We start from the raw sequence: 27994 nt of genomic DNA, 5'->3' as shown, positions 1-27994 counted from the left end.
ACTCGTATAGAGACATCACCATATACCCGTTGAAGGGTTTCAAAAGACATAGTCGGCACTCGGGGCCACTGAACAGTGAGGGTTCTTTATCGCACCAATGCCTACTGCGACACAGGACCTTGGTTTTAACATCTCATATCCGAAAGACCCGTGACTTTCACTCTTGGCGAAGGAACAGTTTGCTACCTATGTTTACGTCTTAGGTTTGACGTGGAGCGGCGAACGAGAATCGAACCTGGGCCTCCCGATCACAAAGCGAACCCTGTGAAAATGACAGTCTTGTAAAACTATTCATAAATATAGATAGATAATAACAGCTGTTTTCACAATAAAATTTATGTTTGTTAAAGCATAAATATTGACATGCGTTTTAAACAAATTAAAATTCGGTTACGAATTAAGGGACAGAAAACCATAAATTTAAAATTGGACGAAAAAAACGGATTTTATAAAACATAATTGAGATTCCTTATCTTCTATGGTCTGACTTTATTATTCTGTCCCACTGTCATGTACACATTCTGTGTAAATTTACGATAAGATTAGAAAAAGACATGCAAGTCTTATGTATTTGTGTTCCTGCGCCATAACCTATGTCTGCCCTGTATACAACAGAAAAAAAAGCCAACTGATGGAAAGCAGAGCATTTGACGGTTGGTATGAATATACATAGCTTGGTATTCTATAATTTGAAAATCGTGCAAATAATAATTATTCCCCTACCACTGGGGATTATACATGTACGTTTCCTATCGCTTCGTCTGTCTGTCTGTCCCACTTGGTTTTTCCAGATTTCTTGTCTAGAAGCTCTTAAAGGGGCCTGAACACAGTTGCATTGTTTACAATTTACATTTCTATGCTTATTCAAAAAATAAAAGTAGTTAAATAAAATGAACTTACATGAATATTCTTAGAATTCAATGACAACGACATTCTTCTAATATCACGTCAAACATCTATTTTTGTAAACAGGGCACGAGCTCTGTTATTGTTAATGTTTAATTTGTTAATCTTTGCACATATCACTGAGCAAGGACTGACAATACTGATGAGTTGGTTTTCCTTTCTAATATTTATATTCTGGATTTTCTGGATTAGAGTTTTAATATTTTTCATTAATACACAACCAAATTTCTAATATTTTTTGTAGTATAAAGGATAAAGTTTACTTTGTGAAAGTGCAAGGATGTTTCAATCAAACGCGTCTCTCAATTTGTACTTTCAATAATTTCAAGATAAAAGAAGTTCTGAACACGCTTTTATTATTTTTCCGTATGAAATACTATAGCAACATATAAGTCATGATATATTACAGAAAATTTGAGAACATATTAACTTCAAATCTGTGTAAAGGCCCCTTGAATGTTCCCTTTTCGTTCCGCTTTGATTTTTTACGGAAATACGCGAATACCGGGGCTCAGTATTGCTTGTACAACAATACCAGAATACTTGTTAAAGTTGAAAATTATTCAAGTTAAGGAGTGTGTGATTGAGGCAAAAAATGCTCCCACTAAAAATCGTTTACACTTTTTAATTTCAGTATATGAAAATACACCTATTGAATGTTAGCTATATCTATTCAATGGAATATTCAATGGTTGGCTATATCTATTCAATCTACAAGTATAACCGTTGTAAATCATTACAGAATATGCTGGTGCTGAAACTAGTTCCCGCAAAAGACAAACAATGGAAAGTCCAGATTGCAGGGATTCTCTGGTCACAGTGATCCCTGAAAAGGTCCGTATGAAAAGAAATATCGGGCTGATTAGAGGGACATCTCTCATAGTCGGAAGTATAATAGGTAAATTTCTTCGCTTCTTCGATCAAAAACAAACACGGAGACAATATTAAACTGAAGGTGTGTTAATTCTGTATAAACTCGATGCATAACTTAATTGCGACACGCCTATCTAAAAAATACACCAATCATTTTTTATTAATTAAAGCAAATTTAATGAAATATGCTTTTGATATCGGTATTGCTATTTCAGGATCAGGAATTTTCATTTCCCCGAAAGGTGTGCTTCAGAGAACAGGATCCGTTGGTTTAAGTCTTGTTGTTTGGACAGTCAGTGGCTTTATTTCTTTAATGGGTAAATATTAATGAGTAAATATTCTTTTTAGAATATTCTGTGAACCCGGACGCTTGTGTTCCCGAGACAATATTATTTAGATTAATGAAGCGTCCGGATTACTGCTGTATATATAAATAAATTGCTCCCCACAAATTTCGTCCGGAAGATAAAGTGTCCAGATTATTGAGGTCCGGATTAACGAGGCTTAACTATACTTGAATCACAGAAACACACGTATTGTGGAAAGATTCTTAACAGATTAACGATTAATTTAAACATTCAAAGTATATTTACATAAATGTCCCTGATATTGAGATGTGAGAAATGTTCTTTCTTTCCCCCAATCGCATAACTTAAGATAGAAAAGGTAAACATTTAAATAGCTACAGCGGGGACTATATTTTTGGCGGAACAGGAGCGTAGGAAAATATCTCAATTTCACCACAGATACATCAAGTTTAAACAGTCTTTAAAGATTTTAAAGTACATTAAATAATATTCATAATAAGGGACTTAAGTTTTAGAATATTATAATTTAATTTTCCAAACAAACTAGAGTCTTGTTAGCCTTCGTAAGTTTTCAATCTATTAACATATTTGAGTGAAAAATCATAAAAACCTGTTCCTCTCTTCTTTAAGAGTCTTTTTTTTTAATTTTGTATCTCTGATGACTTTCAAATGAGAAATTTAAAATTCAAATATATGAAGCATAGAAAAATAATTAATAGTAGAGAAAATTCGGGTCATACAATATCTATTTTCAGTTAAATTATTTATCTCTTTAAACTTGAAAGTGGTATTTGATAGAGAATATGTGGTATTATACGGGTATCTTTATACGCAAAACGAAAGAAACATTTAATTTATTCAAAAAAGGAGGAGCTATTAACATTAATTATTTATCCTTGTTGTCCAGAGAAAAGCTAACGAATTGATCCCACCTTGCTACTATGATATGATGGCCATTCTCTGAAATTACCTTAACTCTGATATGGGAGCCATGGCACCATAGTCAGAGAATTTTTTTTTTTCAAACTTGCTACGGTAAAAGTATTTGATACCAAAAATTAATTCATGTCAGGCAAAAATCAGTTGCTATTAACATATTTATAATGTAGCCATGGTTACCACTTATTAAGAGACATATTCCGAAGAATTTCTTCACAGCATAAATGGTTACTTGGTATAATGTACGGTATTTGTGTAAGTGGTAATTCGGTTTTTTCTTAGTCTTTGATAAGGTTTAATAAAGTTTCAAAAGAGTTGAAAATCTCATTTTTAAAATTCTTTTCCCGTTTGTTTTCTTGGTAATCAAAACTAATAGGAACCAGATTTGTATTGATTTTTGTTTCTGGTGTCAAGAAATAATAATGTGAAAAGCTTTATAAAAATCGGTGACGATGCAGGCCAAAAGAGCTTTAATGTAATGGTTACTTAAGGTCTGATGACACGTTGCTCGAATATCTGTTTTGTATCTCTTCGTAATATACACCAAATTAATCAATATTGTCATTATCCCGTGATTTCTAAATTATTTTAAAAACGTCTAAGTAAATAAAGACACCAAAAATTTGTGATATTGCCAATGCTATCATTTCCAATAGGGTTATATAGTAAACAACATACTCTGGTATCTTGCACAAATGCCTGGTAAGGTACCTTAACTTTGGTGAGGAAACTTGTTCAAGTAGCAATACTTCAATGACAAATTCTTTAGGAAAAATATCTATTATTGAGGAACGTGTCGTCTGACCCTAATTGAATCTGTAAAAATCTCATTTTAAAAGTTTTAAATACAATAGTCCTGAGAAGAATCTTCTTAAAGAATGGAGAGAAGATAGTTTTCTTTTGTTTTTTAAAGGTGCGTTGTCTTACGCTGAATTGGGTATCATCCTACCAAAGTCGGGAGGAGAATATATCTACATCAAAGAAGGCTTGGGAGATATACCTGCATTCCTGTATGCCTGGATATCAATTATTGTCATTCGAACCTCCTCTATAGCTGTCGTTGCTTTGACATTTGGGGAAAATATGGCCACTCTTTTCCAGTACTGTGGATCCCCAGTCCTCCCAATTAAGATTGTGGCAGCAGTCGTTATTGGTAAATTTTAGCAATTGATCTGCTTTAACCTTCTATTACTGAGTTACTATTTTTGACATAATTTTACCCATGCCTTTTTCAGTAACCTTGGGAGTTATCAACAGCTACAGTACCTCGTTAGCGGGAAGGACTCAGGTTCTATTTACTTTTGTAAAACTAACATCCCTAGCAGTCATTTCCATCGGAGGAATCGTCAAGCTTATGCAAGGTAAATGACCTCTAATCGGACAAAAAAGTGCACTCAATTCAAATTTTTTTATCAATTAAAAGTTTGCTCGTAATCTTACAGGAAACACATCTCAATTTAAAAACAGTTTTGAAGGTACGACCTCGCCCTCCAATGTTGCAATGTCGTTTTACAACGCTGTCTTTGCTTACGGTGGATGGTGAGTGAATGAATTAACTAATTCGTGAAAGCAATAGAGATATCGTCAGAGTGAATATTCTGCACAGAGTATAATGCATTATTTATACATACATGTAATATAGACCGTCAAATAATCCTTTCGTGTTGTAGGCAAAATCTTAATTTTGTGACGGAAGAACTGAAAAATCCAGTCAAGTAAGTCCCTAATCCTAACAAGCTTTGATTATTCTCAACTTATGCAAAAATAAATGAAATATATCAACATCCAGAAAAATTCTTTTTGCCTTTTTGTAGATTTCAATTTCCTTTTTCATGTTTTTGCATTGAATACAAAAAGAATAGATTTTGGGAAGAATGCAAATATAAGGAAGTCTTTAAAGGAAAACTGTGTCTTAGCAATGAAATAAGCCTGTACAAACTGTTTTTTTTCCTTCAGAACTCTAGACCATATCTTAAGTTAGTATTGCAAAGATTGGAATCATTTTTTCTGAGTTATTCTGTGATTCTTGCTTCCAAAGAGAAGGCAAAGAGATTTCCGGCCAAACAATTCAGTTTTCAATACCTTTGTTTCCTTCTTTGAAGTTTCCATTTAACAAATACATGTATCTGAATCACAATCTATAATTTTACAGAGACTTACCTCGCACCAACATTCTAGGCTTGATGGTCACCACAATTGTTTACCTGCTTGTAAACATTTCATATCTTACAGTTATGACCTCAACAGAGCTTGTAAATTCCCCAGCAGTTGCCGCTGTAAGTATACGTGTGAAACAGTTATATCTTTATAACGAAGGATTATTCTTGCTTTAAAGTAAAAAGTTCATTAATTTTTGCAAATTTACTTCACATCTGTATTTTTCTTAGCCATGGTTATGAATCTGAAAACTGAAAATTTGAAAACCTCAGTGAGAAAAAGGAAATTCAAGTTATAAAAATAAAGTTTGGCGAAATTGAAAACTTTTTCCATAAATGGAATTAAAGCTTCAGCTTTTCAATTATATCTTCCTAACTGCTTTATTAACTGATTTTTTTTACTTACAATGTTTCAAATTATTTCATTAAAACAAATTGTTCAGACTGGTGTCCGGTGTGAATTTTGTAGACATGGGGTGACCGTGTTCTGGGGACGGCTTCCGTGCTGATGCCATTGTCTGTGATGTTCTCTACATTTGGTGCCGCAAATGGAGCCCTTTTTGGAGGAGGAAGGTACTTCTTTATCAGGGTATTAATCGTGTCTCTAATTCAATGATTGCAAAGTTGCAACAGGCGAGCAAAAATAATCTAACTTACATTGTAGAGCACTATATGCGGCAGCAAGAGAAGGACACTTTCCTGAAGTATTGTCATACATACATTGTAAATATTATACACCATTTCCATCAATTATTTTCACGGTATGAAATTGTGTTTTTTATGTACATTGTTTTCCCATAATAATATATACCTTAAATATTATTTTATTGGCAATTAATCATACAATTTTCAAAATTGAACCTAGATAATGTTTTGGGGGACAAAACCATGTATCTTCCCTGCTATACTATACTGCTGTCCCTCACCGTAAATGACCTCGATATACTGCAGTATCTAATTCTTAATAATAAAGCTTTACAACATACAAATGGTTTTAAAAATACATACATCTCGAGCCATTCTTTAGCTATTTTCTTTATAAGTTTTTGGACAAAAAATTCCACATTGCATTGCCAAGCGACCTTAACCTTTGAATAATGACATGGAATCAAGATCATAACAGACCATTGGTCATTAATAATAACGGTCGTCCGCGTGGCGCAGTGGTTAGAGCGTCTGCTCTAGAGTCGCGGAGTAAGGAGTTGATCCTTACGTCACGGGTTCGAATCCCACTGCGGGACGTGGAGACCGGTCCTTCGGATGAGACCATATAAACCGAGGTCCCGTGTCGCAGTAGGTGCTGGCACGAAAAAGATCCCTCACTGCTCAATGGCCGTAAGTGCCGATTATATGACAAAATTTGCAGCTCTCCACCGGCAAGTGGTGGCGTCTCAATATGAGTGAAAAATTCTCGAGAGGGACGTTAAACAACATACAAACAAACAAACATTAATAATAACGTACTTAAATTTTAATTCATTCCAACTAAGAATTCCACATTTGTAATGTTCTGAAAACGATGAAAATATTTCATTAAATATTGGCCTTGAACTTGTTCTGATAACGAAAATATTTCATTAAATATTGACCTTGACCTTTAACTCAACTGTATTATGAACGTGTCTTACTAAATGAGAAATATCTATTACAGATAGTGATCTCGCTGTTTATGGTCATTCCGGGAGATATCGGATCTTTGGTAGACTTTCTGAGCTTCACGACCTGGCTGGTGTACGGGATGACAGTGTCATGTCTAGTCATATTCCGCTTCACGAAGAAACATGTGGAAAGACCCTTCAAGGTTAATATCACAGTGATAGTAAAACTGGGCAATTTATAGTCTTTAATGGCTCAATTTTATATTCTTTATTTTATCAATCATGGTTATAGGTTCCAGTTGTGATACCCGTGTTGTTTGTGCTGATCTGCATATATCTTGTGATTGGACCACTTATAGAAAATCCACAAATTGAATTTCTCTACGCTTTCTTGTCCATCGTCGCGGGGCTTTTCTTCTACTTCCCATTTGTATACTTTAAAGTGAAGATAAAAGGTTTCGGTAAGAAATTTATTTACTGCTCTTTACAATTTCATGACGAAAGTCAGTAGTAAATATTAATTGTGATTTTTTTAAATTTTCATTTCTGATTATTTTTAACTTTTTTCAAATGTAAAATGAAATGAATTTTAAGGAAGTGATTTATGTGAGCATGGAATCAATTAATGGCTAAAATATCGGATCATTCTCTTTAATTCCCAGTGAAGATTTTGCAACTTAAGTTCGATATGAAAAAGAATCAAAGGTGAACAGTTGTTTGTAAACTGTTTCATTAAATTCCTTTTTGTTCACCTAGTAGAAGTAGAAGTGGCGCCAGGTCTACTTACTTCATTCTAGTATTTCAGAATTAATTTCACTCACTTTGAATTCTTCTTTCATTGTAACACAGTGTATCGAATTCAAATTTTCTTTTTACTCCTGAAATTTTGTGAAAATATGTAATGAAAAAACTTCGTCAGAAAATTTTAAGAAAGAGATCGCTGTAAGAGAGACTACAAAATTCATCCATTTCAGAGCTGCTAACAACATCAGTACAACTACTTTGTGAAGTGGTTCCCTGTCCTTATGAACCGGAAACCTGAAGAGAAAGGAATTGCAGGAAATAAAAGGGAAAATCAAACATCATAAAATTATAAAAATTATATACCTGTCTGAAAATGGGAGGATTTCTTCTGCAATAATATTCAGTGTCCAAAGCATTCAATGTTGTCTGGTACTGATTTATAACTTTAAGAATTGCTTTTAAATGAAATTCGAGGGTCAGATAGCTATTTTAGATTAAATATACTGGCATGATAGAATTTTAAGGAAATGCATTTATCTTAAAGTATAATTCATTTTTAAAATGCTAGTATGCCAAATATATTTGATAAATTATTTTGCATGTCTGTGTGTTTATTAATGACTTAAAAATTGAATAATTTATTTTTTCCTGATCATTTTGATAGGTGTTCACGATTCAAAAATATATTCTACCTCTTATCCTTAAAAAAGAACAAATAAATATTGAATTTACTTTTCATGTTTTATAAATCTATATTCTGTCACCACCAAATATCAAAATTGACAGAAAAGAAACATTATAGTGCTATTGTTAAGATCATTTAGCTGCAGAACTGTAGTGTTATGGTTTTATATTTTAGTCTTTGACCATAACGCTACTATAACCAACCTGTATATTTACCGTTTATAGTAGTCTCTACAGGCCAATAACTCGTTATGCCATCCGACAACAAATTAACAACAGGCGAGTTTATTCAACTGGTCTGTAGAGACGACTATAAAGGGTTAGGAGGTGGATAAAATATACAAGTTGGTTATAGAATGTGTCTAGAATTAGGGGATGAAAGGTCGATAATTGACCAAGTCCAATGCTGGAGAGTGGCGAAATATATCCTTACGTGCGCAGAAAATCTTGCGCCGTAAATTGCACTTAATTTACATTACGGGATCTGTAGCGTTATGGTCAAAGACTAAAATATAAAACCATAACGCTACAGTTCTGCAGCTAAAGATCACCAAATGCATTGCTTTCTTTTATACAGAAATAACTAGGATTGATTGATAATATATTGAAAATAAGGAAAACATAATACAAATTGCGATTTTATTCAATATGTATGTAACTGTAACAATGTTATGTAAATAAAAAATCAAACAAAATAAATAAAGATTTAACAAAAACAATATCTTATCACAGATAATATCATCGTTGCATTTTTATTTGGTAACTGTCATGATAACTATTTATCATGATAGTGTCGCAGCTTTTGGGGTTGTACAGTTGCCAAACAGTTGTGAATTCTTCACTTTGGAAGGATGTCATGTCACCTTTATTCCTGCTGTTGAGGAATACGTTTTGCTAGACACACCCTTAACACTGTTTGTGAAACAGTGGTTTACCGACGGATTATTCTCGGGTAGTATGCATTATGAGTAGATATCTCTACTTTATCAGAGCTTTGTTACAAAGTCAAACGATTCATCGTACATTGGAGGTGGAGAGTTTTGGCCGCTAGAGGGCGAACTGCTAACAGTTGATACAGTGTCATCAATAGTACCGTCCATAGATTCCAAATCATCAATAGAACCCATTGTGTCGTAGGTAGCAACTGTGAAAATATCAGAAAAGTCCACAGACAGTGCGTCGTTCGAGTACTGACGTCCGAATCTCTCTACAGAGGCGGTGTCATCAAGCTCATTCATCATCTCTTCGATAGGTTCCAGTGTTGTCATTGGGGCTACAGAGGCTGGCCTTCGTGATTTCTTCTGTCTCTTTCTCTTTTCAAATCGTCTGCGAAAATATCATTTTACAATTATCTCGAAATTTAAAGGACATTGTATGGGATTAACAATGCGGGTTGGTGGTTGAAGTACAATTACTTACTTTTCTGGGACTATTTCCAAAAATAGTTGGAAGAAGACGGTGAAGTAATCTATAAATGTAAACATAATTGTAAAAGTTTTGAAAAAAAAATACATTGTTTAATCATATGAAAATTTTCCTTTCGTTAATTCATACTCTTTCATGTCAAAAATATACCAATACTTCACGGGTACAGATACTGACTTCTTAACCAATGTAGAAAACGCAAAAGTTTGAAAGTTAGAGGGGAATTTCGACAATAATTTCATCTTTAGTTCGGAGAACAATTTTTAAAAAATCGACATTCTTGTGTAATAGCATTCCAGTTTACCCATTAAATCCGATATAAATATAACGTTTAAAATAATACAAGTCACTATACGAACTGTAGGTTTCTCGTATAAAGGGGCATGTCTATTTGATCTAAAATTAATTTCCTTTACAGTTCAGATACGAGGAGTGATCAAAAAGTTCGCGAACTATCTCTATAATTAGAAAACCACAATTCAGATCAGAACGAAATTTGGCACACATATAGTCATACATATGTTCTATAAATAGGAGATTATATTTAATTTTTAGCCAATATGTAGGTGCTTTGTGACAAAAAATGGTTCACTCAGTCTTACTCGAGCAACGAACGGCAGTAAAGTTTAATGTATCTCTTGAAAATTCCTTTGCAGTAGCATATGATAATTTGTACAAGGTTTATGAAGACAAAACACTTGCCAGAATTTCAGTCATTTATTGGATTGATTGTTTTAGTGAAGGAAGAGAGATGGTTAAAAATGATAGTTTGTTCTGTTGCCCAATGAAAGCAAGCTGGGGAAGAGATATGTCTTTAGTTGAGCAATTTGTTATGAGAGATCGCCAAGTAACAGTTATAAAAATAGTTGAATATCTTAACAATAATACAATTATTAAAGCCCTAAGGTATCGTTTACTTTAGACCTTAAACATATCAAATATGATAAAAAGAAGGCACCCATACTATATTCATATTGGATAAACGATGTTCCTATGACAGAGGACTATGGTTGTGATGGTCACCATGCTCATTCTGGGAAAGGACATCCTTATCACCATCCTATTTCAATAACTTACATGGTAAGAAATATAAGACTCAGAAAAATCAACAGAACGTCACGGAGCATGTCACGTGACCGACTGAATCACGTGATTCGCGCATGGACAGAACGGTGGCAGATGTGCATTAAAATCAAGAGGGCTACTTTAAAAAATAATGAACACTGAAAGCTTATTTTATTTCTTTTATGGAATGAAATATATGGAGATAACGAACAGTATTCAAGCTCAAAAGTCCATTATACAATACAAAATAGGAGCAGAGCAAACACGGACCTCCAAAACATCAGAGGTGGGATCAGGCGCCATGGAGGAGTGAGCATCCCCTGCCGACCGGTCACACCCGCCGTGTGCTCCTTGTCATGATCGGGAAATAACGGAAAAATCCGTCGACAATTCAGTGTGTAAATAATGGAAGTAATTCAATTCGTTCGCGAACTTTTTGATCACCCCTCCTAAATCTATTATTAGAAAACCTCAGTTTTTAGTTTTGCTCAACTAAGTAACCGTTTTTCAATGAAAATTTTCAAACGTGTTTAAACCTGTTATCTTTTTATTCCAATTCCATCTGACTAGTGGCACGTAAAAGACAATGGCGGATCCTGCTACAGCCAAGGTGAAAATAAACTCTCCCTTCAATGGATATATGGTAAAAGGGGCGATAACCAGGTAGCCAGCACCGAGAGTGACGAAAACGGGGATCAGTATGTTGACCTTCAAAATTAAGAAAAAAAACGCTCCCCTTTTTAACGTCTTTCTTATCATTATAAAAAGAAACATCTTCATACAAACTACTCACAATAGTGTGACAAATAAAATGCAGATTTGTTTTTAATTCAAGAAGAATTTTACTTTATAAGGTCGAGGAAGATGGGGTTTTCGTATTCTCATAACAATCAAGCCAAAAATTGCGAGTCCATGGAATAGCCAGACCGTAAATATCCAAAAATGGACCATAAATTGGGAGGAGAAACAGGTGGCCATCACAATGGCTGCAACAGCCTGAAATTAGAAAATTTTTGTTGATTAACAGAGTAATAGGTAATTACATGCACCCATATGAATAAATCAAACTGTAGCAGCCATTTTCACAATTTACATTAGATATACTATTATCTTACTATTTTAGTATAGTATAAAAGTAATAAATACCCTCATTATAATTGCAGGAATATGGCTCTTGGTTCTAATGTGTCTGTACGTTAAAAATTCTGGCACATACCCATCCTCAGCAGATATAGAAGAAAGTCTTCAAAAAACAAAGATTAAATATCTTATCAAATCATATGGAGTAAGTTGTTCTCTGATATCACAATATATATTATTTTCATACATTGTAATGGGTTTTATCATTGGTTCGTTTGATATCATGTGTCAAAGTATAGAAAAGCAGTTACACAGGGTCTTCCTAAATATAAACATAAAAACTCGAGTAGACCTGTCCTTTCTAGTAACAGATTGGGGAAGGTTTGTAATGTATAAGAATGGACCTGATTCGCTGTCGTATGTCAATCAAACCAATCAGAATTCTTTTCCAGTTAATGTGAATAATCAGCGAATACTCGGATTGACCGGTACCTTCTTACAACTGATTTTATTGCTTTACATTTTGACAATTTTCCTTTGAAAAATAAATGTAACGAATGTCACCTTTGTAGAAAATATTACAACAAACGTAGACCCTTTCATTCGATCAATCCATAGATATATCGACTTCACAGAAAAGTATATTGACCTCACACTTCTTGCTCGGTCGATATGCAATATATCTATGATCAACCTCACTAAAGGTCTGTATTTGTATAATGATATAAATGTCTTTCTAAAACTGACTTCTATCGCTTTCCTTTAATTTAAGACACTTTGGATGACACCAATCTTACCTCCCTGATGCAATAATTGTGTTATTAGCATTCCCAAGGGCCACGAAAGCAACCCCTACGGGAATCAGAAATCCTGCTTCACCTAGCATTTTTCGTCCCCACATCTACAAAAATCAAAAGAAACATTCTTTCTTAAAGATGTTAATATATATGCGCCATCGTTGTCGAAACTCTTCTTTTACTGTATCTTTTGAAACAACCCGTTTATAATTTGCTACTCATCACCGACTCAGATTGCATACTGCCTTCAAATAATAGCAATGTTTAAACGTTTAAAGAAAACTTACGACTCCAAACCAATGGTTAGCCGTTATTTCTTCCCGAGTCAAGACTGTAAAATATGACGTCACTGTTGACAGGTAGATTATCATAACCGTGGGAATCACAATTTTCACCAGACGCGGAAGGTTTCTGGAAAATAAAGAAAAACAGGTTAACCTATATTGAGGACATATTGGTGAAATACGTTGGATGTCAAAAGACACTGTCAGATAACATTTTGAAGAAAAAATTCCTTCGAAATAAAAGGAGATTTTTATGAAACAAAAATATTAAAAAATGCATTCTGAACATAAAATATGTTCAAATGAAGTCTTTGGTACAATGTGTTTTCCTTGAACACTCCACTCGTTGAAATGGTATTTCCAATCTCATACCTCATCTTTTGTGTGGCTTCACCTAGATGGAATTCATTCCTATTTCTATCAACAAAATGCTACTTAAAAGAGAAAACAATACACGTATATGTAATAGTACGGTGCTTAAGGGTAAGCAGAGTGCAGGGGCACCAGTCTGGTTCCCTAGCCTACTTACTTGGGTGGTTTTCTGACCCCCGCTGTGACAGAAGGGACATTTGACCTGAAAGCACACAAATTAAAAACACCTTACGTTACGTTCCTAACATAGTATTCGCCATAAAGGCGCAATACCCAGCCCTTTATCCGGGCATGTCATAGGATTACAGGCAACCTACCATCCGCCATAGGCCCACATAGAGTTGTAGACGGCAAAGACAATGTGACTGTGGAATGTCTCCGTATCCTCAAAACCTTCATCCAGGGCTCCAGTTTTCCCTGTTTGTAAAGAATGATTCCATGAGAGAAAAAATATGTTGCTTACGAAAGCGTATTAGTGCTACGTAATTTTTTTAATTGGTAATTCCAACTTCAAAGTTGGCTTCTCCAACTTTAAAGTTGGTAATTCCAACTGTGAAGTTTGGTAATGCCACTTTATTCTTGGCTTTTCCAACTTTAAAGTTGATAATTCCAACTTTAACTTTGGCTTTTCCAACTTTAAAGTTGGCTTTTCCAACATTAATTTTGGTTTTTCTAACTTTTTACGGCTTCATGCGTTTTATTCGTATACATTGTAGTGGACTCGTATTGTTGTTTTATAAATACAGTGGAAAGAACCGGTTTAATTATAAAATTGTGATGAAAGTAGGAATAATTTTCATTTTGTTTTCATATACAGAATTGGTACATCTAGTACAGTTGTCTTAGAAACATGAAAATTGTGTTGATTCATCCTAATATCGAACACCTGATATGATATGATCTCATTAGCTTAAACTTACTCTCAACAAGAAGATACATACATCAAATTGTTGAGAGTTGGTAATAATTCCTACCTTAAAGTTGGTAATTCCAACACTTAGCTTTTTTTTTAATTTAATATTATTATCAACTTTATTATAGCAAACTAAATACACTAAAACAAATTGGTTTCCAATTAAACTGCGTCAATTATTTTGACCTTGGCCTTTCCTATGACCTTGTATATAATTTCCAGCTTTAAAATCCCTAATATATCTCTTGGTCCATCTTATATAATTTTATAGGGTATAACTTCATACGACTCCGTAAAGTAAAGTTTTTAGTTTGCCATCAATGTAATTTTCTTGTAAAACATCCATGTCAGATAATATTCAAGTAATAATTCAATTCAGTTTATTGACAACACCATGTTGGCATACTATTTATACAAGTAAATGATAAGTCATTCAGCATGAAAATAAATATCAGGAGATAAGAAAACTTAAAAAAAAATCACCTGAAGAAATGTTATAAATTCCGCAGACAACGATGGTACCAATGGTGATTATTTTGGCCAGGTTTGACACCGATATCATCTGCCTTGCCAACTGGACATCGTATGCATTAACAATTGACAGAGTTACTACAAAAGGGATGATTCTGGATTATATAAAATTATTAATAAAGAAGCGAAGAAAACACAATTAATTTATCAGAAAATACTAGTATTATATAAACAAAATATAATTAAAACATAGAATCTAGTATATGCTTCACACCAAACAAAGAGTTCTACACCTACATATTGCAATGATCGCCAACAACTTGTGCAGAATTTCAGGAGGTCCACAATCATCGGCTAGTGAATCACAAATGTAGCTAGCGAAAGCTTTGGCGAACACCGCAGTCGTACAGGGTTCGGCGGCACCGATGCGCATCCATGTGTAAATGAATGCAGGAAGAGGTCCAAACGCTTTGTGTATGTAACCATATTCGCATCCTGCCCTTCTCACAAATATTTGAAGCTCGGAAAAACAAAGGGCAGCTAAAATGAATAAAATTTGAATGTTTTAATGAGAAAACTAGTGAAACTTTTTTACGTTTAAAGTTGACCATTTCAATTTTCATTCAATTTTATCCTCTTTGTGTTGTTGTTGTTGCCTAAGTATGCCTTGATGAATATGAAAAAAAAATACTTCTTTTTTTTTTTTTAAAGTTAATATATTTTGCAAAATATGTTAACATTACTGTAACTTTTATTTCTGAGTATATAATTCTTAGAATGAATTCTAGCTTTCTCATACGGCACTGTATGCTTTTTATTTGCATGGAATTCACTTTTATTGGTTGTTACCTTGTAAAACTCTTGCTTTTGCTAATTACAACTCTTGTTTTCCGTTCCTAATGGAAACTAATCTCTATACAAATGTAATTAATACTAATATCTAATGTACGATAATTCCTAGTTTGAAAGATCAAACAATGAATAGGTAAACAGGGTATTTAAGAGTAGTGTAATGCTGCACACCTTAAGAAAACAATTTCAAGGTCACTTCAAATCGACTTGAGGTGAACATTCAGACATCTGCTATTTTGATATGGGTTATCTGTCATCTGTCTCCTACATAAATTGACCAAGGAGGTCCCAATGTTTGCCAAAGACAGAAAGCATCCCCGGTGATAGAAAAATTAACTTCTTGTTAGGCAAAAAGGAACTATTGCGGGTAATTTGAGTTCTCTATTTAATTCGGTGTTTACTCAAGGAAGATCCACTGATAACCTAATATTTTCCTGTTAAGGACAAAAGGGTTGATAGGAAACAAGTAATGAACATCAATTGAACACGAGTGTAAACAGAAGAGTGGAAAAACTCTAGCATGGAAGGAAACTCATTCATAGAGCTGTCGGGTATACTTCAAAAGAATTGACTGCTTCCTAGCTCTTTAATAGCTTTCAGACGTATTGTTTCTACAGAAAGCCGATTAAACAGTCGTACATATTTGGATGGAAATCTATTCTACCTTTAAGATAATTATGTTATATTCAAATTATTCTAAGAAAGAAGGAAATGTTCTGCAACCCAACATTAACAAACCTTTCATGAATGATAAACACAATAAGCCTTGTTATAGATCTGCCAGATATACTATGATTATGAAAACGTGAGTAAAGAAAAACGTGACATGCATATAGTATAAGTTGATAAACCTTTTAATAGTATCTTGATATTGGTCCTAGATCGAAAGAGCGAGTAAATGGTTTGCATACTTTAAGTTACTAAGCTTACATGAGAAATAAAATCCTTTCTACTTTCATCTATTGAAAAAATCTCATAGTTAAAATTATTTCATCAAGTTTATTGGATTAAATTACAGTAAAATTTACTCAAACTTAATTGTGTTTGTGTGTATTTTCTTTTAATTTTGTGTATAAAATTAGGCAATAAGACAAGTCTTCTTGTTTCAATAAGACAAGTGATTAGTTTTCAAAACATACATGAATATAGTTGAACTCTGTACTTTACAGTCTGGGATTTGGTGCTTAGTCTGGGATTTGGTGCTCTTAAACCTCTAAAATCGAATAAAGGAAGCGCAGTCGCAGGAGTAATCAAGCGTACAGGTGTCTATCATATAAATTTCTCAAAAGCCTTTGTTCTAAGTGTAAACCATAACTAACCACAGTTCTCTGAACCCTTCGTTCATAGTGTAAACCATAAACTAATCACAGCTCTATTTAACTCACAAAGTAGAAGGAGGTAATGTATTCAATATAGGTTGCATTTCCGCAAAAAAGAATTTCAGAATAGATTGAAACGATTTTAATGATGTCTACTGCAAAGGGTATCTTGGTCATGCAGATTCTATGAAATTATGTCAGATACCCATTAAGTTTCGGATGCTGGGCGAGACGTTGCATTTTTTTTATTATGACTCCTACTTGACTCCATGATATCTCAGAAAGTTAGGAATAGGTTGGGGTTTTTTTAATTAAATTCAGGGTTTGACAAAGATTCGATGAGTTCTTGAGTGGGATTGGGATACTGATGCTGAACAGAAAAATAAATTTCAGTACTTATGCTTGACTTACGGTAGGATATGTTTTTGTTATTTATTGCATAGGGGTCTGTACGGGGCTCGCTTTATGAGTGCCTTCTACTTTTAATATTTTTGTGTCCAAATCAGAGTGTTATTAAAGTAGACATGAGTATGCACTTTAATATCAAGCTGGCAATAATCTGAAAAAAGGAGATAAGTGTAATCAATCAAAAGGTCCGTATCAAAAGTTTATTTCACTGTCACAAAAAATTCTTCCCAGCAATCTCTTATACAAAATGTGAATGGGTCCCATTAACATTTAGTGTGCTAAAGATACTAATTATCTTAACAGATTATTGCAAGAGAGACTTACAAAATTTGCATAACGCAAATTTGATTTGATGGATGAAGGACTTTCTATGGGTAAAGTTAAACATAAATGATGTCCCGAATCTGACGAAACCCGACAGCAGAGTTTCAATACTGTATGGAACGTTTTTATACAAGTAGCAAAAATGCCTCACAGATCCAAATGATAAATAGAAGATTTACAGCAACTTGGAAAAACTCACATAGATAAAATCTGAGTGCTTCGATAGATTTAATGAAAAGAAAAAAGAGACATTCCAAAAGTAAGGAAAACAACAAAGAAATCAATTATGAATAATGAAATATTCACCATGATCGGAACAGCACTAAGCATTTCAATTCACCTATGCAATATGATTAAGCAAAGACTTGCAAAAAGAAATACAGAAAAACGCCACTCAGAAATTATGGAAGATTTGACTTAGAGAAAAGCGGGTAAAAAGAAATACAGGCCAAATATAATGAATTAAAAATATTTACTAACTGAAAATATTACTTTGACTGAACATTTTGAGGAAAAGACCTATAAAAAAAAAAGTAAAAAAAAAATCAAAACAAATCCAAAATAAGAAGGCAAAATATAACAAGGAGAGAACAGAACTGTTTTAAGTTAGACTTACTAAAAAGGAGGAAATATCACGTTAATCCGAGATGATGAACATTATACTTACCACAAGTTGAGAAAATACCACACAGAGCCCATATAATGAAAGTAAGACCAACAGAGCCAGCCCCAGATACCACGTTCTTAGGAGAAGTAAAGATTCCGGGTCCTGAAAAATAGACATGACAATCAGAGTTCATGTACTCGTGCCAATAATATAGGGATTTTATATTATATAAAGGATTCAAAAAAAAATTATTATAAAAATTATTAAAGAAAAATTAGAGTGTGTACATGTACTTGATTTAATAACTATGATGTTGAACTAGAGCTCATTTGACATCTATTTTTTAATAATGATATCTTAGACTTAAAGATGAAATACTAGTATATCATGATCGTGTACGCTCAGAGTTTATATGTAAATAATCTAAATCAACATCTATCGCAGAAAGTCAATAAAATGACTGATAAAGTGGATGAGTGACTGGACTTTGCTATATGATATAGTATTAACATACCACAGCTGTATGTGTAGTATTTTCAATTTAAATTTTCTCATGCGTATGTTTTAGTTTCATTAACATACAGAATACATCCGTTACAAACCTATGACTGTCTGCATGATAAGTGACCCTCCCCAGAATATTCCTATTTCTTTGAGACTGAAATGCCATTCTTTCTTCACTCCTTTGGGGGAGATAGTTGTTCCAATAAGGTCTGCAGACCCCCGTCTCTGGGTTGTAACCCAGATGGACACATCAAGGAGGTCAGTCTGGGTACAGGCGCTGTTTTTGCGGTCAGCTGTAAAAAAAATTGTAGAAGATTCTTTTAAAATATATTATGGAAACTCGATGGTAAAAGGTAGTAATACAAAACCTCTTTTCTCATGGAGATTATTAGGAGAAAATATACATTAATTGAATGATTGGACATATCAAAGTATCTCGTAAATGGTAGATTTTTATAGAGATGATTATATTGCTTAGTTCAATTAAACATATTTTCATCTAATCTCTTAAAGTAGTCTTATAAAATTCTCTTTGTGGTTTGAAACTTGAACTATCAATCGAGTGGAAATTGATCAAATTTTCAAAATTTATTACATTAATTTAAAAATGTATTAGAAATTTATATTTTCAGTCACTGAATTCTAGCAACTGGAGATACTACTATCCATGGGAAATTTGACTTTGATCAAATGTCATATCTTTAATTTTTTTTTTTTTCAAATACAAAGCTACCAGTACTTTCTACTTTTATATATTTCTTCATTTGCGAGAATTCTACCTAAAATAATATCTTCCTAGTTGTAAGAATTTTATTTTGTATGCTTAATTGATTTCTTTAAATTTCTATAATTATTTTCTCAAAAACTGGTTCATCTCATAAGACTGATAAGGAATGTACTTATATTTAAACAAAAAATACCTCACTTAAATTTTATATCACACGTACATGTATAAAATTATATATCGGTACTTGTATTTACTGCATTTGAATGCACTCTTTATAACAACAATTAACAATTTTCATATCCACTGCATGTGGCATAACTATCTTCCACATGGGAAAATTCTAATCATAGATATTCGTAATATTTTAAAATCAAATAAAAAATTTTCTTCATACTGGATTTAATGTTTAAAATATTGTCAATGATAGCAATCTGTTGGCTTAAGGACAGATGATACCAAAAAAAAAAAAAATGGATGCCTGGATTGAAATATATTTTTAGACCTATTTCAGTTGTAAATGATGCAAATAATAAATTCTAAATTATTAAGAAATTGTAAACTTTCTACGATATTCAAAATTCTACCTTTTTGCAACCATCCTTATTAATCTATACAATTTTTTGTCACGTTAAATCCCATTTTTGTGAAATTAAAATCTATGCGGTTATACTTTTTGCATTTTACTTATATAAACATGACTTAAGTTGTTATTTTCAAGATTTTGATAAAAGTTTGTTTGTATCATCTGTCCTTAAACACAGAACATTTTTGACATGTATTGTTGATATTCATAGTTTATCTTTTATTTAATTCAAGCTTCCAGAAAAGTGTTAAAAGTAAATATATCTCAAGTGCCGGGTTTGCATTTAAACCCAACGTTTCCTCTCTGAATCTTAGCAATGAAAAGATTTAAATAAAACAGTCAATGGGATTGATCATTAGAGATCAAGATAACGTACTATGAATGGGATTGTGGGGAAAAACCAATGGGAGTGAACTCCACTACTCCAGTAAGCATGTGTAGACCTTAGGAATTATTTTGGCAAAATCTCCTTGAAAATCGTGTAATAAAATATTAGCTATCTACAAAACTTTTTTAAATTTCTAATGTTTTCAAAAAAAAATTAAGTCTCGTTTATTTATGCATAAACAATTGTCAGATATTATAAAGTGTGTTTTTAAAGTAAGAGATGAAGCACTTCAATTTCTCACAAATATATTATTTCATGAAATTGAAAATATATTCTTATTCTATTGTTTGCATTATTTTATTTAATTTCTAAATGAACTCGATTTATATTTATTTCTTTGTATATACATATGTATGTGTGCAGTTTTGAAGTAATGATGATGAACAATAAGATATTAATGTCTTACCTATGTTTCGTCTCATGCTGGGTGTACAACTGATAAAGATAATTGAATGTCCTTTCTTGTTTATTTATGTCTCTCTTCAATTATCACACACTTCCTCCCCGTAGGAAGGCCCCGTTAGATAACGTGTCTCCCTCCAAATTTAACAGTGACCAAAACAGATGTCATATATATCTGCATATCAATTTTTGCTAAATGTTCCTTAGATTATAAACCATTTCACTGACTCCATCGTTAACTTCTAATTTGAGGACTACATTTTAATTTTCTGTTTGAAAAGATTGTCTGATCTGTGGACAGCTTCTACATTTTATTAAAATTTTGAAAGTTTAATTCAACCCATAGAAACATATGTGGGAATTATTATTATTATTATAAAACTTTCAAATCTGTTAATATTAGAATAATTTCTTTTTCTTACAATTTTTCATACAATTTAACGTCCAAATATGCCTAAAATTTTCTCAAATACATCCTGTACATATTTTTTTTAATCTTTGACATTTTATTGCCTCAATTTGATCCAGCTTCTGATTGATTGATTTGTCTCAAGAAATAAATTCGAATTATTCCCAAGAACTGTTGCAAAAGTATTGATAACTGTTTCCCTTTAATATGCACACATGCTTGGACCTTCTGTGGACGTTGTAGTCCACTTCTAGATCCAAAAATTAGACTAAGATATTGACACTGAAATGAAATTTTTTTAACTTTGTTTCTGCAATATTTTAATTTAATTATTGTATATTTCCTTTTGAATTGATTAGTTGTTATTATGAAATTTTTGTTTTGTACTCTTAAATATTCTACAGTCTAATTAAATACCATTTAACCTATTTCTTCCGATAAGATATAGTTCTTGTTTGTTGTGTTTTAAACAAAACGTGTGTCAGAAAAACGAGGACACTTATTAGCTTTAGTTGTCCATTAACTCAAAGCCAATAATCCAAGACAAACTATGATAACAAAACAATAACATTCCAGGAGGTTTGTCATAGAATATTTTGCTGTTTTTTTTTAAGTGCCTGATGAAAGGTCAATTCATGAGTGTCCTAGAAATTGAAAGAATTAAGTACATGTACTCGAAATACGTTGAAAGAATTAAGTACATGTACTCTAAATACGTAGCATGCTGCTCAAGAAAGCAGTTTTCGTTTATTTTAAATTGCGTTCACTAGTAATTTAACTGACATAAATGCATCACTCTAAAAACTGAACCAGGACAACTTCATCAATCCTTTCAAAGTGATTTATCCATAACTGAGAATTTTTTTTACAGGTGATTTCAGTTGGAAATACGGTTGATATCTGTTTACATATCAATTTCAAGGAAAACATTAATTTAAAAATGTAAATGAAGATATTTATTACAAAAGCACATTGCTAACAAAGATATCACGAATATTCCTTGAATCCGGCGCCACGATTTTCATTAAGTAAAATCTATTTGCATGAGTGTAAAATGAAATGAGAGAAATTTTGCCGTTGCCTAAAATACGATTGGTTTTAAAATTATCTTAAATTTACATGTATATGTGTATATTCTTTACAAAAAAAAATCATTAATGATCCAGTCCTAGGGTCATATGAGACAAAGAAGTTAAATCTTTACAATAAGCAGATTCTTGTACATGTATTACAGAAATGTATGTTTTGTAAGACATGCCGCATATCTAACAGAATTTTTTTCTATAATTTACCATGCCAATCTTTGACTCCAGTTCATACCATATCCATACCCAGGAAGCCACAATTTGATATAATTTACACCACATTGGAATGTTTACTGTGCACTACACTGGAATGCTTACACAGTAATTGATGTTCTGATGTTCTTTAGCAGAAAATCTTAAGAGCTCTGAGCCACCTATGACCTATTCTAACTATGGGACCATGATTGACCAAATTTGAATGCTACATGGGGATACTTGTACATTTATTGATCATATCCTGTTTTTTTAAGATTATTAAAGATTTACTTCCAATATATGCCTTCTTAAACTTTTACCACCTTTTGTGGCTAATTTCTGGCCCCGACTATTAATTCTTATACACATTTGCATTTGACTACTTTGGTCTAGATGTTTCTGAAAAGAAAAGCTTCAATTTTTTCTTTCATATTTATTTCTTAGTACATCGTTAGGTGTACCATAGAGACCTATACATCTGTTTCATATTTTGGATTTGGATGCTTTACTAGAGAATGATGCCAAACCAACAACTCTATGAAAAAAGTGATGACTTCAAATTCTCTATCGTCAAATTCTCTTATCAATATACCATTATCACTTGCATATGGTACCGGTGTTTATGTCTCTCAAGTGACTCGATACGCAAGAGCATGTTTTATATATTTCTAAACCGTGGTAGGCTACTGACAAATAAGTTGATGATACAAGGGTATCAAAATCTCTTATAAAGTGAACAAATTCTATGGTCGATAATGGCTTTAGAGATGTAAACAACATATTGGCTGAAATGTTTATTGGGAGTGATGTCATTTATTGAAATAAATACATGTGCCTAGAAAACACAGAGAATTTATGAGTATTTAGGCTTAACTTTTCTGTCATGTTTAAATACTAATAAATGTTAAATACAGATCAATTGTAAATTTTGAATTGACCAGGTGACAGTCATTTACAATTTTCACAATCAGAAAAAATTTATTTATTGTCACTTGGGACGTTCAAAATATCACCTTGTGACACATATTCCTAATACTGCATGTACATTTTTCGATCTCTCGAGATATTTGTTCAATTTTTGGAGTAATTAGAGTAGAAAGGTTTCCATGTCAGTCTTTTATTCAGCTGATAATGTGCCAACTCTCCCAGCGAAGATTAAATAGATCCTGGGAACTTTCCTTAAAAAGCAAATTTCTGTATGCATTTTTCGGTTGGTAGTTTTATCCGGAAAACTAGTTCATTTCTTAACTGGGTTACCTAATAGTGCACCGTAATCATTTATCTTTCGAGACCTAGTAGCAATAAAATCTGGAGGTAAATTATGTAATATGTTATAGAATAAAGCTAAAGTCTGTATATTAATCACCACATCGGTTGCATTGTGCATCTTTAATTAGGTTCTGCTGTTTGTATTCCCATGAGGATGAGCCTTTCTTCGCTACATAGTACATATGAATATTTTTTGTACCGTACGGCAACCTTGACCTACATCAAAGTACAAGTATCGTGTACTGTTCCGATTGACGATGATTTCAATGCACTATCTTCTAAATAAATAAATTATGACGTAAAAAAATTGTAAACTGTAGCTGAGATATTTGCTGGTCCAGTATTTCACATACAGACCATAACAAACGTGATGACTTCATAGAACATGGCCTTAAAAGATGAGATCGACTCGGAATTAAAATTTAAAAAAAATGATCTTCTTATCAAACTAGACCTTAGATTATATTGTACATGTATGTATCTAGTGTGTGCAATTTAACCTGTCTCTCTTTTAAAACTGGTGCATATGGATTTTGTTCGTACCTCCGCAAAATATTACTCCACCTAAAGAGTTTGTTCGATTTGTAAATCTTGATGAAATAGTTGAGGATTTCAAATATTTAAATAGGCTTGATGTCTACAAATTGTAGCTTTTGTTCTATCTTCTAATTCTTTGTCAAACTTTGTTCCTCTGTTGTAGCCTTAAACTATCCCCAAAGGCCATGATTTGCAATGAAGAAAGTCATGAATGGAATTTATGCCATATGGGGATGTTTGCATATCAATTTGACTGATTATAGACCTGTTGTTCACGAGATTTTATAAAGTGTTTTCTCTAATATATATTCCTTTGTAAAACTTTGACCCTTTATTGTGGTCCAATCCTAGCCCTGAAAAAAATTGAATCAATAGAACATACGGGTGATTTCAAATTAAGTTGACTTATTATTACCTGTTGTTCTAGAGATGTTTTCCAGATATTTTTTCTACATATTCTAATGTAAACATCCCCACTCCTGCCTACTGCCTACGCCAGTCTACAAGACCATGATTAGAAGACAGTTGTATCTACATTACAAGTGGACGCTTGCATTTTAACTTTACTACCTGTGGTCCTGTTGTTCTTGAAGATTTTTTTCTTATTTTTTCCCCCAAAGATATCACTACCCAATTTTTCTCTTCCCATTATGGTCCCATCCGGCTAGTTCTTCACAAATTTTATTTTACCTTGTTTGTGATTGCTTGCGATTTATATGACTAATTGTGGTTTTGCTGTTCTAAGGGATAATTTGAAAGATTTTTTTAAAAAAATATATTTTTAAAAAATTTGACTCTATATATATATTTGGCAATAGGGATCACGCATGATTTTAACATCTACACTTAAGGGGAATGCTTGCAAGCTTCTCCGTAATTTCCATTTTCAACATGTTTGGAGGCCTTGGCATGCATGTACATGTATGGGAAACTAAATTAATCATTGTTAATTAGAAATACAGTAAATAAATTAAAATACAAATACTAGTTTATTTCCCGAGATTTGTATTATACTCATTCACGTAAATGTGATGGGGGGGGGGGGGGGGGGTAAATTTCTAATTTTCTCAGTAATGCTAGCAATGTCAGACATTTCACCTATTACGGAAACAATCATCATCAACACTGTTTACGTATTTACTCGCGTAATTGACATGATCTGGCGGTTGTTTGCCGGTAAACACTGGATAAGATATAAGTCCGCGGCTGATACTACAAAGGTTAGACAAGTGACGAGTCTTTTCCATTGAACACGTTTTTATTTGATTTCTGAATCTTATATATGCTAAGTAAACAGATGCTACATGATATAGTAATGATATATAAAATATATATATCGTGTCGAACTAACTGTTGCTCATGTAATTTAGACACCAGTTGCTTGAAACAATCTCCTGAATAAAAGAGCAATATCATTCGTGACCTTGCATAAGCGGATTCAAGGACAGGTGATACCGAAAAAAAAATGGATACCTGGATTGGTATATATTTTAAATTTGGACATATTTTGGTTGTAAATGATGCAAATAATAAGTTTCTAAAATATTAAGAAATTGTAAACTTTCTATGATGATCAAAGGTCAACCTTTATTGATATATACATTTGTTGTCACTTTAAATCCAATTATTGTGAGACTTTAAATGAAAAATTAAACTTATGGGGTTAAACTTATTCGTTTTACTTATATAAACATGACTTAAGTTTTCATTTTCAAGATTTTTGATAAAAGTTTGTATCATCTGTACTTAAAGGGGGGGGGGGGGGGTCGTACTTACTGTCGTTTATGTAACTTAGGCACCAATTGCTTAATTGAAACATTTTTTTTTCTGAATAAAAGAGCAATGTATTTTTAATGCATAGGCGGATTAAGCGGGGGGGGGGGGGGGGGGCAAGGAGGTCCTCCCTTCTTGAAAATTCCTTGATCCGTCCTTGTCTTTGTGTACATTCCACTAATTAATACTTCATATGTTGTATATATATATATATATATTTTTATTATAAAAAGACATATTAAATTATGGATTATCATACAAGAAGAGGGAAGAACAACAGTTCTGACCTATCTAGATAAAAGTGACGCATAATTAGATAATAGTCAAGGACATAAAGATGAAGAATATTTCTGTCCTCAGACTGCAAAAATCGGTACTCATGCAGATAATAAGTATGTTGTGAAACACAACCCAAGTTTGTTATGTTCATTAATCAAGACACATACCCTCTTGCCCTCTCTATTACTTATTTATTTAATTATTTGTTCTCTTATTTATGTTAGATATTTTTCTCATTTGTCCTTGAGAGGCCCAAAATTGGAAATAACAAATTTATCTACATACCCAAAGATAGGCCTACTGGACTTTTAAAGACGTTCCCCTGAATTTCTCCTCGGGCAATGACTAACAAAGCCCAACATGGAACGTGACACATGTGAGATAAATTTCAGCATTTGGTGAGGATTGACATTCATTATTATATTTATTAAGCTTGCCTCTTAGATGCTCAGGGATAAATAAAATTTTTTAACATTAAAACACATGTACGTGTTTAAACTTAAGAAAGGCATGGTATCCTGTTCTCCGTGTGTGTGTGAGGGTGTGTGTGTGTGTGTAATAACTTGAAAAACAAAGTTTGAGTTAATTTAGTGAATTCAAAACTTTATTTCGCAAGACATGGCAAAATATACACATATTGCACAACACAAGGAGTATACTGAAGGTATAACAGCGTATCATTCTCACACTAACAGTATAAAATCAAAGATAACAACTTCACATCCGCAAAAATAGTCAATGGAAAAGCGTGTTTGATGTGGCAACCACTCCAAAATGTAATGTATATGTACCTATTTTATTCCCAATTCAATGCAAATGCAAGTCTAGTATTATCGTATATTACTTTTTTATTTCGTGAAAACTTTATTTTTCGGAAATTACATGAGACCCTCTGCTTGCAAAAAATTGCATTCTCACGTATATTTCTATTATAATCGATTAAACACAACAATAGCCAAAATCTGTGTCTATTTTTTCATCCTTATATAAATACAAAAAATAAATATCTCAAGAAAATGTGTTGCAAAATATTTTTTGCATCCACAGTCATTTGCTGCAATCATGCAGCAAATCAATTTTTCAGAAATGTAAGAAAATATGAACTGGGCTATAATAAGTACACATACTCATAAAAGTTGTCAGACATGTGGTACATTGTAATCAGTTGTAATCAATCACATTTTTGCAATCAGATGTAATCAGAACCTTTACGCTACCTGTCCAGGAGTGTATTTATAATTAGTGACTTGTTAGTAACAAAAGAAGAATGCCAAAATATCCCAGAAAAGTAGTTCTTTCCAGGGATATGGAATGTACAATAAAAAATATCAACAAAATAAAATATATATCAAAACACTTGTTCCTCTAAGCCTTCAGGTAAAAGTAAGTAACAAGTATGGATTTCTGATCAATGTGAGTATTTGAGGACTAATGCAAACGCATGTGTTTATGAAACACAATGCACCCCCATGGATACAACATCCAAGGTGTTCATTCCCTATTAAATTTATTGAAAGAACTTTTAAAATCATCATCATTAATCATTAGAAACTGAAGTGAATTTTAAGAGGGCTGGGTGGTTGGGGCCATTTTCAGACTATATTGATCTCCTTTAGAAGAAGAGCTCCATATAAAGATATACAAAAAATGATCAAATTTTAAAACTAAAATGTATGAAATTTTTGTTTGCCAAATGATAGTTGACAGCTTAAGATATC

General features: G+C 32.7%; 2 protein-coding genes across 2 annotated transcripts in view; one reads left to right on the top strand and one right to left on the bottom strand.

Annotated features, from left to right (window-relative positions):
* Positions 1-1689: 1689 nt before the first annotated feature.
* LOC133204993 (b(0,+)-type amino acid transporter 1-like) lies at positions 1690-7822 on the top strand. Its single transcript, XM_061340732.1, has 12 exons — positions 1690-1804; positions 1995-2096; positions 3940-4179; positions 4262-4387; positions 4469-4565; positions 4697-4741; positions 5179-5302; positions 5652-5755; positions 5847-5943; positions 6834-6983; positions 7073-7241; positions 7755-7822. The coding sequence occupies exons 1-12, from the start codon at positions 1690-1692 to the stop codon at positions 7820-7822; spliced, it is 1437 nt and encodes a 478-aa protein (XP_061196716.1).
* A 1334-nt stretch (positions 7823-9156) lies between these two features.
* The window catches only part of LOC133205748 (uncharacterized), a 38555-nt gene continuing 19717 nt past the window's right edge, over positions 9157-27994 (bottom strand). Inside the window, exons 18-31 of the mRNA XM_061341617.1 lie at positions 26444-26456; positions 18728-18922; positions 18186-18287; positions 14913-15155; positions 14628-14753; positions 13549-13648; positions 13389-13433; positions 12863-12986; positions 12576-12679; positions 11845-11941; positions 11545-11694; positions 11235-11406; positions 9628-9676; positions 9157-9534 (exon numbers count right to left, since the gene is read on the bottom strand). Coding sequence (XP_061197601.1) covers positions 9195-9534; positions 9628-9676; positions 11235-11406; positions 11545-11694; positions 11845-11941; positions 12576-12679; positions 12863-12986; positions 13389-13433; positions 13549-13648; positions 14628-14753; positions 14913-15155; positions 18186-18287; positions 18728-18922; positions 26444-26456 — 1860 coding nt within the window. The 3' untranslated portion in view covers positions 9157-9194. The remainder of the gene's footprint in view (positions 9535-9627; positions 9677-11234; positions 11407-11544; positions 11695-11844; positions 11942-12575; positions 12680-12862; positions 12987-13388; positions 13434-13548; positions 13649-14627; positions 14754-14912; positions 15156-18185; positions 18288-18727; positions 18923-26443; positions 26457-27994) is intronic.

The sequence above is a fragment of the Saccostrea echinata genome, unplaced genomic scaffold (assembly GCF_033153115.1).
Source record: "Saccostrea echinata isolate AGI-Se365-2 ecotype Australia unplaced genomic scaffold, CSIRO_AGI_Sech_v1 ptg000054l, whole genome shotgun sequence".
Classification (NCBI taxonomy): domain Eukaryota; kingdom Metazoa; phylum Mollusca; class Bivalvia; order Ostreida; family Ostreidae; genus Saccostrea; species Saccostrea echinata.
Note: the sequence above shows the minus strand (reverse complement) of the source record. Positions and strands in the feature narration are given on the sequence as shown.

Coding starts and splice junctions, on each gene's coding strand:
- LOC133204993 (XM_061340732.1), top strand. CDS start 1,690: ATGGAAAGTCCAGATTGCAGGGATTCTCTGGTCACAGTGATCCCTGAA. Junction 5,756..5,846: donor GCCCTTTTTGGAGGAGGAAG/GTACTTCTTTAT, acceptor CTTACATTGTAG/AGCACTATATGCGGCAGCAA. Junction 6,984..7,072: donor ATGTGGAAAGACCCTTCAAG/GTTAATATCACA, acceptor TCATGGTTATAG/GTTCCAGTTGTGATACCCGT.